The 12,441-nt window shown below is 31.6% G+C and overlaps 1 protein-coding gene across 1 annotated transcript; it reads right to left on the reverse strand.

The window, feature by feature from the left end:
* Nucleotides 1-2,421: 2,421 nt before the first annotated feature.
* Nucleotides 2,422-9,120, reverse strand: LOC140439497 (uncharacterized). The gene is made up of 2 exons (XM_072529445.1): nt 9,064-9,120; nt 2,422-6,816 (listed from the first exon to the last, which is right to left on the reverse strand). Exon 2 carries the CDS (start codon nt 6,456-6,458, stop codon nt 2,673-2,675), a length of 3,786 nt encoding a protein of 1,261 aa, XP_072385546.1. The 5' UTR covers nt 6,459-6,816; nt 9,064-9,120; the 3' UTR covers nt 2,422-2,672.
* Nucleotides 9,121-12,441: the final 3,321 nt, after the last annotated feature.

Raw genomic sequence — 12,441 nt, forward strand, 5'->3', positions numbered from 1 at the left:
GATTTGCACGTGAAGGATATACTTTACAACATGTGGCGTTAGGACAACTTATATTTTTCTGTAAACATAGGATCGCTAATGATCTTGAAAGAATTTAATAAAGCTTGTAAAATATGTATCTATTGTTTTATTTATTTAAAATTAAAAATAAGATTAGTCAAGTTGGTGGGGTCAAAAAATGTCAACTTTTACTTGTATTAAACTGATTCTTTTTATTTGAATCAGTATCATTCGAGATGCAAACCAATAAAGTTGTTCTGCTCATCGTAACTGGCATCGTAAGTTTTTGCTTAGGTGAAAATTTTAACGAGACAAATGCGGTGTCATGGTTAGAACAATATGGTTATATCACCACAAGTGAAACTGCACACACTGATATTGCTGAAATACTGCAAAAGTTTCAAGAAAAATATAATTTACCTGTGGATGGAAAATTAAATAGAGAAACTGTGGAGTTAATGCAGAAACCAAGATGTACACAAGGAGACAATGCGTACGCTGTAAAATCAGCATGGAAAAAATTTGATATAAAATGGTATTTTCCCCAATTTACTCCTACAGCTTTGGAAGTCGCTAAAAGAGTATTTAAAATATGGGAAGAAGCATCAAAATTTAAGTTTACTTATCTGCAAGTCCCAAATCCAAATCCGGATATAACTATAACAGTCGTTCCAAAGCAGCACTATTTTCGATATAATTGTCAGGGTAACAGCGCATGTCCTTATACATTTACAAGTGGTGTATTGGCACATTCTTATTTTCCACCAGTAACTGGATGCATAGAAATTCATATGAATAGCAATCTAACATGGGATTTCAGTTTGAATTCTACAGCGGAGGGTCGAACAAATTTCTTTGCTGTCCTTCTTCATGAAGTTGGTCACGCTTTAGGTTTATCGCATAGTAGCGATAGGAAAGCTGTAATGTATCCGTTTTATCAAGCTTTACCTACCAACATATCTGAAGATGATAAAATGGGCTTAGAAGAGTTATATGGACCTAAAACTAAATCTGCATCTATTCCAACTCAACCTGTTGTTACTAGGGTCAGTTCACCAACTTTAAAGACAACCACAACAGAAAGATCTAGGAGTAAGGCAACCACAATAGCTAGGAGTAATAAATCGATGCAAAATGCCATAACGAATGTATGTGAATTAGAATACCCAGATTTAATATTTTTAGCATACGCTCCATCATTTCCAACATACCGAATGTATATAGTAAGTAAGGATCTGATATGGAAATATGACTTAAATAATGAAAAGATACCCGCCAATGCTGAACAATTTATAAGATATTTGCCAAGGGGAATTACGAACGTAACACATGTTTTTCAAAGTACCAATGGAGATTTAATTGGTGTAAGTAGGAATCGTATATACGCAGCAGCATTTCCTAGCTTAAGAATACATACAGATAACATGGTACCTGAAGTAAATAACGCAAGAAGTATTACCGGTTTATTTCAAACAAATTCAGGAAAAAAATTTGTTTGTTTTGATGGCTCATTTATTGAATTTAATGATAAAGGCGTTATCTCAAGAGGACGTATTAGTGACATTTTTCCAGGAATACCAAATGATATTACATCAGCATTTAATTATATTGATGGGCATATATATTTCTTAAAGCAAAACATTTATTACAAGTTTAATGAATTTACAAGAAGTGTCATTGAAAAAGGTACTTTTAATTGGAATATGTTAGGGTTCCCTTGTCCAGATAATGGATTAATAAAACAACTGAAATCCTTATTAGCTAAACTAAATTTATATTATAAATAATTAATGTCTAAATGGGAGTTTGTATTGGGAAAAGGTAAATAAAAATAAAGAATATTTTACAAAAAAGTCTTTTATTCGTTATTCGTTCGTTATTCGTTCGTTATTCGTTAATCGTAAAATCGTATTCGTTTTGATAGAGTTAACATTTTTGTGGTTATGATCAATACAACTAAAAAAAAAAAAAAAAAGTAAATAATTATTTTACAAGAAAGTTTTTTATTATTTACATTTTACAGATATACAAATATACAGATCGTCTTTAGCAAAAAGTTAAATTTTATTAACATCTTAAATGTTGGAGAATCTTACTCTTTGATTATGATTTCCGTGTAAATCCTCCTCACAATCATATCTATCCTTTAGTTCAAAGAGTACTTCACAAAAACCATTTTGACACCAGGATGATTTTTTTCTAAATATCAAATGCAAGTCTGACGCTAAGCAACTAACATGAAAATTATCAGATACAGCTTTTAGACATTTTTGTTTTTCAGAGAAAATTAATTTAAATACTCTGTAACATGGGCGACAGAGTAGCAAATTATATTTTGATATTTTATAATACCTAAACCATAAGCAATAGTAATCATTAAGTGCAAAAGATTCAAAATCCTCACAATCTATAATTGCCTGACGAAGTGGGGGTGAAATATTTAATTCTAGATCATGATTCTCAAAGTCACAAACTTGAAAAGGTTCATAAGGAACGGGGTTAGTTTTAATTTGCGTCCATTTAATTTTACTAAATTGTTGAACTATTTTTTCCGTTAACACCCATGGTAAAGGCGATCTGCTAATAAATTTTGAAATTTCATGTGTGTTTTTGATAATAGTGCTTATACATAAATTTTGTAGACTTTCCATCTCCAAATCTGAAAAATGAATTCACCTATGTGTTATACTATAGTGACCCCATGGTAAAGTATCAAAAGTGTTCGACAGTAAGTACCGTTTATCATCAAAAGGGTTTAAGGCTATTTTAGTTTGCTCAATACTGTAAACTTCATGTAATTTGGATTGTATACAACGCTGTGTTGCATAAAAAAGTGATTTTGATTCGACAGTTTCACGAAAATGTTTCAAACAATTTAAATAATCATCAAAGTTAATTTTAGTCTTTACAACATTCATCTTAACCCCTTTTGACTTTTTAACATCTTTCTCTCCAGCCACTTTATATGTATATTGCTTTGAACGAAGACCTATGAAGTGAGTCATGATTTTTGAGTTATTCTCATCTTTCATTAGACCAGGCACTTTTTTGTTTACTAAAGGAATATTCCAAGGATTCTTTGGAGGATAATCGCTTGTATCAAATCTATGAATATCAGTCTTAATCATTTCCTCGTATATATCATTACATTCAGTTTCATAAATCAGTCCATCAGTATCAATATAAAGCAATTTATTTTGATTTAATGGGAATTTTTGTAACATATAGTCATAATGAAATTCATATATGCAGATTTTAGACAGTTCTAAGATTGTCATTCCAACATACAATGGTTTATTGAAAATAATTTCAGTTTTCTTTAATTCTACTGCCATTAATGATTCATCGAAAATAACGCGACTATGAAACTTCGGGCTAGCAATCAAATTTCGAGCACCTATTCGTCCCTGCCATTTATTGACTAATTTCACCAACCTATGCTTCCTCTGGTTTTCCATAGTTTTTCCGAATACAGCGTTATTCATGAGTTTGTATAAGTTTTTCTCAAAGCTTGTTTTAGCTTGAGCCCTCAATTGTGTATTAAGAGCAATGTAACCTTTTAACCAAGCCATCTGCTTAAATCTCAATACCTTATGAATTCTAGTAAGAACTAATCCATGTGATATAGCCTGTTTTAGGTTCCTGTAGTGAATAACGTAGTTAGTTTTATTGTGCAGAGTAGACAAGAGTTTAGATTGTTTGGAACCAGGAAGTTTGCAATGTTCTACACAAAACGGTAAATCTTTATGGTGGTCATGTAAGTTTTCTGGGTAAGAGAGATCAACTTCAAGAATGTATCCCTCTTTTGCATCGTCGGGTATTGACATAACATCGATATTTGTATCATCCCAATGGAAACCTCCATAAGGGAGTGGTTCACTCATCGCCCAACCATATAAATTGTTAACATCAAGATACATGAGATATTTAGAAGGTTTAGTTGGATCGTAATTCATCATGTATTTGTTGTTAGCCTCCCCCATACGGTTACAACACTGTGAGATACCTCCACGTATACCTCGTTCATAGAATAAAAGCATATCAACATCTTGTATAGTTTCCAAGTGACATCCTGTATACTTAAGCATTGCATCCCATGTGAAACCCGGGATGGTATAATAGTGTCCTGGATCTAACCCATATGTCTTGTAGCATGTGTCTCTAAAAGTTTCGAAAACTACAGCCAAAAGAAGTATATCTGTCTTCATGTATAAATTACTGTAATCCCAAAGAGTTTTCATGTTAAATTTCTCCCAAACTAATTTAGCGTGAGCATAATTTAAATCTGATATATGCTCATCGTTCAGTTTATTGTAAAATTTTTCTTTATTTGGCAACTTTGTTTCATCCAACCGTTCAATTTTATCTAAATAATCATAAAAGAACACTCCTTTTTTAGTTAACAACTTGAACGTTTCATCATCTAAATTTGGAAATTGTTTTCTTAAAATTCCGAAATTTTCTGGCTTCAAAGTTGAAACTAGGCTATCTAATGAACTCCCCATAAATCTAAAAGTATCAATGAAACGGAAACTAATATTTGTCTTTTTATGGTAAACTGTGAAACTAATATATTTTTCTTTGTTGATGGGTAAAATGGAAATGTGGTACATTTTCGCTAAATCCTTTATTATGAAATGTGAGTCGTAACCACTCATATTGTGGAAGGCTATTGGAACCACAAATGATTTCTTATAATTTAAATTGCACCCACTATGTGCAAAACCTCTAAAATTGCCAGTCAAATGACAATGGTCTTTTACAATATGATCCTTTTCCAAAAATTTTCTATTGCAAATGTGGCATCTCTCAGTAGCATCTTTTAAACTTACTTCAACGTTCATGGGTTGAATATCTATTAATTTTGAATAAATAAATTGAGCCAAGTTATCAATTTCATGTGAAAACCATGACATACAATCCATACCCACACGGCTTTTATAAAATGATAAATTATCGTCATAATTACACTTAAAATATAATCCAGCACTGTACGCTGTGTGTCTTTGATATGGATACGTTGATGTAGTTGATGGTATTGGGTGGGATACGCGCAGAGGAACGAGCAGTGATTCAAAATCTGCATATACTAGGAACGGCAATTTTTCTTTGTAAACAAAATTTTTAAATTTAACATATGGTTCCTTGGTGAAACTTATTTTGCAGTCATCTATCTTTTCACAGTAGATGGTATGAGCATCCAACTTTTCTTTTGTATAAAAATAATTAAGACATCTATCACATATAAATTTTTTTCCATGGTGTTTAGAAAGTTGTGATTTGACAAGTTTACCTAAATCTTTTATCCAAATATAGTGAAAATGTATTATATCTTCATCACGTCCACCACTCCATGGTCCGACGTTGTCCACTTCATTATTAAAATAATATTTATTTTGAACTATCAATAAATTGACATGTTTTTCTCGTTTGTGTTTAGTTAATCTTACAGGAAGCACTGAAAAGTTGAAATGCTCGTCTTTAACATTTAGCTCGAAAACGTTAACAGAAATATTTTCATTATTTTTTTCAAAGAGGGGAATTTGATTTAGAGTTACTGGAAATGTAAGACCTTTTAAATTAAGAACTTTGGTGTAGTGAGGGTATGAATTAGTTTGGTTAGCGTTTACGTTAACTGAATATAATGCTGATACAATAGCCCAAGCAAAACAAGCCTGGTCGTTATTCTTAACATTAATACAAGCTCGTTTTTTAGCAACTTTCGGATGCAATTGAATATACGATGAGGCTCCTTTAGCCATTTCAAATTTATTAATGTTTATTTCTAAAGATATAATTTTATTCAGTGCCCAACCACTTTGAGATTCCGCAAATTCAGATAAATCGTTCAAAACAACATCTTTAACAAAAACTTCAAACCAATAACTTAAATCGGTAATCACATCAATAATTTCATTTTTAGTTTGAAAATATTTTCTTTCTAAAATTTCCACATCTTCAGCTTTTTTGATAAATTCCCCACAAAATGTAGTATTTACCTTTAGTATGCCCATTGTTTTTAAGTTGAATTCAATTTTTTTTTTAAATAGTTTAAAAGCATCAGCAAAAAACTGTAAAATATCTTTATGCTCTTTATTAATAATTATTCCTGTTTGTACTCTACTTTGAAAAATTGATACTATATTTCTCCAAACAACTTTTGCTTTACTTTTACGTCTAATATTTAACCCACCACCTGCAACAGAATTTAAATTTTGAAGTATAATTAGAAATCTTTTAAGGATCCCTACATTAGTTTGAAGTTTTCGTAGCGTCCCTATACTTAAATCACCATCCTTAATAGCTAAATTGCATAAACATATATGTTTTTTAACTTGCTTTATATAATTTTTTCTTTCTCTATCTGAACAACGCTTTTTTAAAAAAAGTAGTTTTTCAGCTTCATCAAATTTTTTAATTATCTCACTACTAAGTATAGTAATTTCCTCAGAATTCATTTTTCAAAATTTGGAATATAAAAAATCTACTTACAGTTTTCTTTTTTTCTTAAATTTCAATTATTTCAAATGACGCTGCTGGATTTGGTTTGCCCGTGCTCACCAGGCCTCTGAAGACGACAGCGTACTTTTCAGTCTTAAACTGTTCTATATAGGGGATGTAGTCCTCGGTAACCCGCTTCGGTAGGAACACCACAGTTTCCTCTAGTTCTAATAGCACCGTTTGTCCAAATGTTGTGGTGACAATTTTAGAATTTACTATTTTAAATGGTTTGTCAACTTGCAATTGCTGCAGCTTTCTAATCGGCTTTGCCTCCTTCTGGATAACAGAAACTTTGTTAAGTTTGTTTAAATCCATCTGAAATAATTTTAAATATAAGTTTATTTGCTACAGTGTAGATTCTATCATTAAAAGATGAAAAAAGACAATAACAAGATAAAAAATCTAGGTCGAGGCTACAAAATCATAGCTATATATAATAGGATACATTACATACGAGTTTTACAGCTCGTAATACAAGGTAGACGTGGACTAGGACACAAACGACACTCATAACTTAAGAATGTACACAAAAAAACCAACAAATACCACGCTACTGTGTCTCTTGCAGGTCTGAGGTAAAATTGCAACAGTAAAAACATAAAAGATGATAAAAAGCTAAAACTAACTTAAAATTCTAACAGTAAAACATAAAAGAATATAAAACAATAAAATGGCAAACAAGCAGAAACTACAAACTCATAGTTATATACGTACAAGTTTCTACAGCTTATAATAGAAGATTAACGTGGACCAGGATGCAAACAAAACTCATAACTTAAGAATATACACAAGAAGGCTTAAAATAATAAAAAAACATTTACCAGCAAATACTATGCTATTGTGTAGATTTCAAGTCTTTAAAGTAAAATCGTAACAGTAAAACATAAAATATGACAAAACATTAATATGATGATGAAAAAGAAGAAACTACAAAATCATAGTTATACAATAGAATGCATTACCTACGAGTTTCTACAGCTTGTAATAGCAGGTAGACGTGGACCAGGACTCAAACGAAACTCATTACTTAAGAATATGTAATAAACGTGGACCAGGACTCAAACGAAACTCGTAACTTAAGAATATACACAAGAAGGTCTGAAAAAAAGCATTTACCAGCAAATGCTATGCTATTGTGTAGATTTCAGGTCTTTAAGGTAAAATTATTAAATTAAACATAAAAGAAGAAGATGAAAGACGTGGACCAGGCTCAAGCATTACCTACTTGTAAAAGCAGGTAGACGTGGACCAGGACTCAAACGAAACTCATAACTGCAGAAACTACAAACTAATAGTTATATACGTACAAGTTTCTACAGCTTATAATAGAAGATTAACGTGGACCAGGATGCAAACAAAACTCATAACTTAAGAATATACACAAGAAGGCTTAAAATAATAAAAAAACATTTACCAGCAAATACTATGCTATTGTGTAGATTTCAAGTCTTTAAAGTAAAATCGTAACAGTAAAACATAAAATATGACAAAACATTAATATGATGATGAAAAAGAAGAAACTACAAAATCATAGTTATACAATAGAATGCATTACCTACGAGTTTCTACAGCTTGTAATAGCAGGTAGACGTGGACCAGGACTCAAACGAAACTCATTACTTAAGAATATGTAATAAACGTGGACCAGGACTCAAACGAAACTCGTAACTTAAGAATATACACAAGAAGGTCTGAAAAAAAGCATTTACCAGCAAATGCTATCCTATTGTGTAGATTTCAGGTCTTTAAGGTAAAATTATTAAATTAAACATAAAAGAAGAAGAAGATGAAAGACGTGGACCAGGCTCAAGCATTACCTACTTGTAAAAGCAGGTAGACGTGGACCAGGACTCAAACGAAACTCATAACTTAAGAATATGTAATAAACGTGGACCAAGATTCAAACGAAACTCGTAACTTAAGAATATACACAAGAAGGTCTGAAAAAAAAAAAGCATTTACCAGCAAATGCTATGCTATTGTGTAGATTTCAGGTCTTTAAGGTAAAATTATTAAATTAAACATAAAAGAAGAAGATGAAAGACGTGGACCAGGCTCAAGCATTACCTACGAGTTTTTACAGCTTGTAAAAGCAGGTAGACGTGGACCAGGACTCAAACGAAACTCATTACTTAAGAATATGTAATAAACCTGGACCAGGACTCAAACGAAACTCGTAACTTAAGAATATGCACAAGAAGATTGTAAAAAAAGCATTTACCAGCAAATGCTATGCTATTGTGTAGATCTCAGGTCTTTAAGGAAAAAATTATAAGATTAAACATAAAAGAAGAAGACAAAAGACGTGGACCAGGACTCAAGCATTACCTACGAGTTTCTACAGCTTGTAATAGCAGGTAGACGAGGACCAGGACTCAAACGAAACTCATAACTTAAGAACATACACAAGAAGGTTTGAAAAAAAGCATTTACCAGAAAATGCTATGTTGTTGGGTAGATTTCAGGCCTTTAAGGTAAAATTATAATATTAAACATAAAAGAAGAAGACAAAAGACTTCTGAACACAAGTAGCAAATATTTAAATAAAAAATATATACTTACTTTTTAGTTGTATTGATCACACTCACAATGACGGAAACTCTATGAAATGGCAATCCGCGATTTTTGCTTAAATAGCAGCTAATTCGGAAATCCCTTGTGAATTTTACGCCCCTTTTAACTAGTAATTTGCAAATACACACCATTGGACTATGGGTGTATTCAGTTGATGGTTTTAAATTACAAAACATTCGTTCGAATAAAATGAAATTATCATTTTCTCTTAATTCTAAAACTGTATATACTTTTACGCGTTATCAGAAAGTGGGCGTATCTAGTTGATGGTTTAAATTGCAAAAATTCGTTTCTTTATATGAATAAAATTAAATTTTATTTAATACTAAAAAATTAAATCGTTGCTTTTTAGCTTGCTAATGACCAATATATACGACATATCTGCATTGCCTAATTTCCCCATTTATCATATTTTGTTACTAAATATCTACATAACACCATAAAATTTCCTTTACTCATCTTTTCACCGCTTCTTCTTTACCATTTCGAACACACACCCCCTCTGACGTCAGGGGAGGCTTTCTTGTACATCTACACAGGCCCCAACGCCACCTAACCAACTCTGTCAGCAAATTATTCATTCCAACAATATTATTACAACAATATTGCGTATTTTCTACTTCTCACCCTTTTTTTCAACCCTATCACGATAGGGTGTACTTCTTTCATACTTATATTTCTTGCACATCACCCCCTACATCCCCAGAGGCTACTTCTACGGCCTCAACGCCACATACCAGCCATCCAACTGGCCGCCATCTTTTATTTGAAATTCCCATATTTTCTCTACTTCTCATCACAACTTTACTGTTGGCTTCTCACCAATCATTTATTTTGTTTTTTCCTTAAGCTGTCCCAGTACTACACCCTTAAAGACTATTGACAAATCCTTATTCTTTAACTTTCCTCACTTTACTTGCTGGTTTCCTACCTGCTTTCATTTTCGCTTTACTTTTATCTCCGTATCCAATATCACCGGTCGGTGTTGACTAGTTACGCACTAACTCTTTATCGCTTTGTAGTTGGTGAACTCTTTTAGCTCACTTCTTCTACACAGCACAAAATAAATTGGACTTTTCCTTCTCTTGCTACTATAAGTAACATATTGGTCTTAAGTTTTTGTAAAGAAGGTATTAATGGTAGCCAAATACCATGCCAATTTAAAGTCATACTATTTTGTCTATCATTTACTATTCCCATTCCTAAACCTTCATGAAATCTTTTATTCTCGGTCTTTCTCTACCAACATGTCCATTTGAATCACGTCCAATAAAACACTTTTCGTCTAATGGAATACCAAGCATCTCATAATCAAGGGTCCTTCAAAATTCTTTCTTTTTCTGTTCTTCACAGCCTATCTGTGGGGCGTAGGCACATATGCTGTTTAAGTTGGTATTGCCTATATTTAGTTAGACACTCATTTTCTATCACTTTTTTTGGTTACCCTTTACAGATGTTCCTTCAATTCCTTGTTCAATATAATACCTAGTCTATTTCTGCGACTGATGACTGTTTTAATTACTATATAATAACTTTTATCAATCTCCAAGATCTCCTAACCTATTATCTTTTTAACTCTTTCTAGCGAGTTTCCTGCATACAAAGTACACCAATCCTTCTCCTCTGCATGAAATCTGTGAGCTCTCTTCCTTTACCTGTCATTTTCCCGATGTTGAGAGTTGCAACTTTCAGGACTAGTATCTTTCACCCATCTATTTTGTAAGGGGTAGCCCTACCACATTTTTCGCAGAAGTCAGGCGAGGCTGTAAAAATAAAAATGTTTACCTAGAGACATAAACTGGCAAACACAAACCCTTAATTCCAGGACAAAACGTGACAAAACTATAAGCCGCTGACTTTTATTAGTTACTTTACCAAGAATTTGAATACCAAGTGACTATAAAACAAGATTAAATATTGGCATTTTCATGCTATCTGTAAGTTTGAATATAAAAATATATATTTGACACCAAATTTTCAAATTATATGTACTTTATGCTCACTTTTATAAAAATATGCAAAATTTGACATTTTTGCATTTTTTATGCATTATATATATATTTGACTAAGTCTATAGATTACAATTGGTTTTTAAAAAGCATTTTCTGTTTGCGATGTTCTAAATAATTTTCGAACCACACAATTACTGTTCCTTCTTTACCATTTGTTTAGGTTAAGAAATTAATATTTTCCTGGCGATGGTCTCAAAAGCTTTTTTAAATCAAGAAATACACTGATTGCGTACATATTTTTATCTAAATTACCCTTTGTGGGACATAATGTATCTTTTACCACTGACTGACAAAAAATTGTTTTCGAAAAGCTAATTGATTAATAATTAAAATTTTATTTTTCATTATATATTACAATAATAATTGTTCAAAAAGAGTAGTTTCTAATGGTTTTTCTATAGGATGTAAAGTACAGATTGGTCGGAATTCTGTATCTTTGATTGTATTGAGTATTTTTTGTAAAGAGGTGATCGTAGTTATTTTTAATATATTAGCATTCATTATAAATTCAGCATAATGGTTTCAAAAATTTCCTTTAATATTCTGCAATTTAATATTTTATATAATGGGAATTTATCATATAAATTGCCAACAATTTTTCGCAAATTTCATACTGGTTCAGAATTTTGAAAAATCTGAACAATACTTTCAAATGTTTCAACAAAATACTTAATGAAACTGCTAGCTATTTCTACGTTGTTTGTAAACCGTTTTGGGCCGGTAGCAGTTTCAAAGATTAGAGTTTGGTATCTCGCAGCTGTTATCATTGAATAATTTTTTTATTATTTTCCACATTTATTTTAAATAGTTTTTATACCTATCAAATTTGTTAAAATAAAATTTAGCTCTTTTTTTAGCTTTATCATATTTACTCCCTCATATCTGTGTCTTAAAAGCTTGTCATTTATGTTGTTTTTTAATTACTTCAGTTAAGTTTTTGAAACTTTTATATAATAAGCCCTGTCATGCTGTTTTATTTGTTAAAACACATAATAATCAAACCAATGTAATTTTGATTCAAACTGACATGTTATAATTGGTGTTATGGCATTGATTACGTTTTCACAATTTTGCAAAATTTCCTGGTTGAAGATATTAACATTAATAGCATCTAAATTAAAGTGACCCATAATAGTTGCTAACAAGGACTCATAGAGATATTTTCTTTTGGGTTGGTAACCACTGGGAGTCTTGCGTTGCTATGATGATTTTTACCTACATAATTATGTAGTAGCTTCCCTCATGTATACTGGCAACTGCACTGATAATGGACTTAATAGTCTGAAAACGTTCTGTGTTGTTACCTGTTTTGTATAAAACTTACTGAGGTCGCTGGTTAAGAGGTTATCTAAAA

The sequence above is a fragment of the Diabrotica undecimpunctata genome, chromosome 4 (genome assembly GCF_040954645.1).
Source record: "Diabrotica undecimpunctata isolate CICGRU chromosome 4, icDiaUnde3, whole genome shotgun sequence".
Lineage (NCBI taxonomy): Eukaryota > Metazoa > Arthropoda > Insecta > Coleoptera > Chrysomelidae > Diabrotica > Diabrotica undecimpunctata.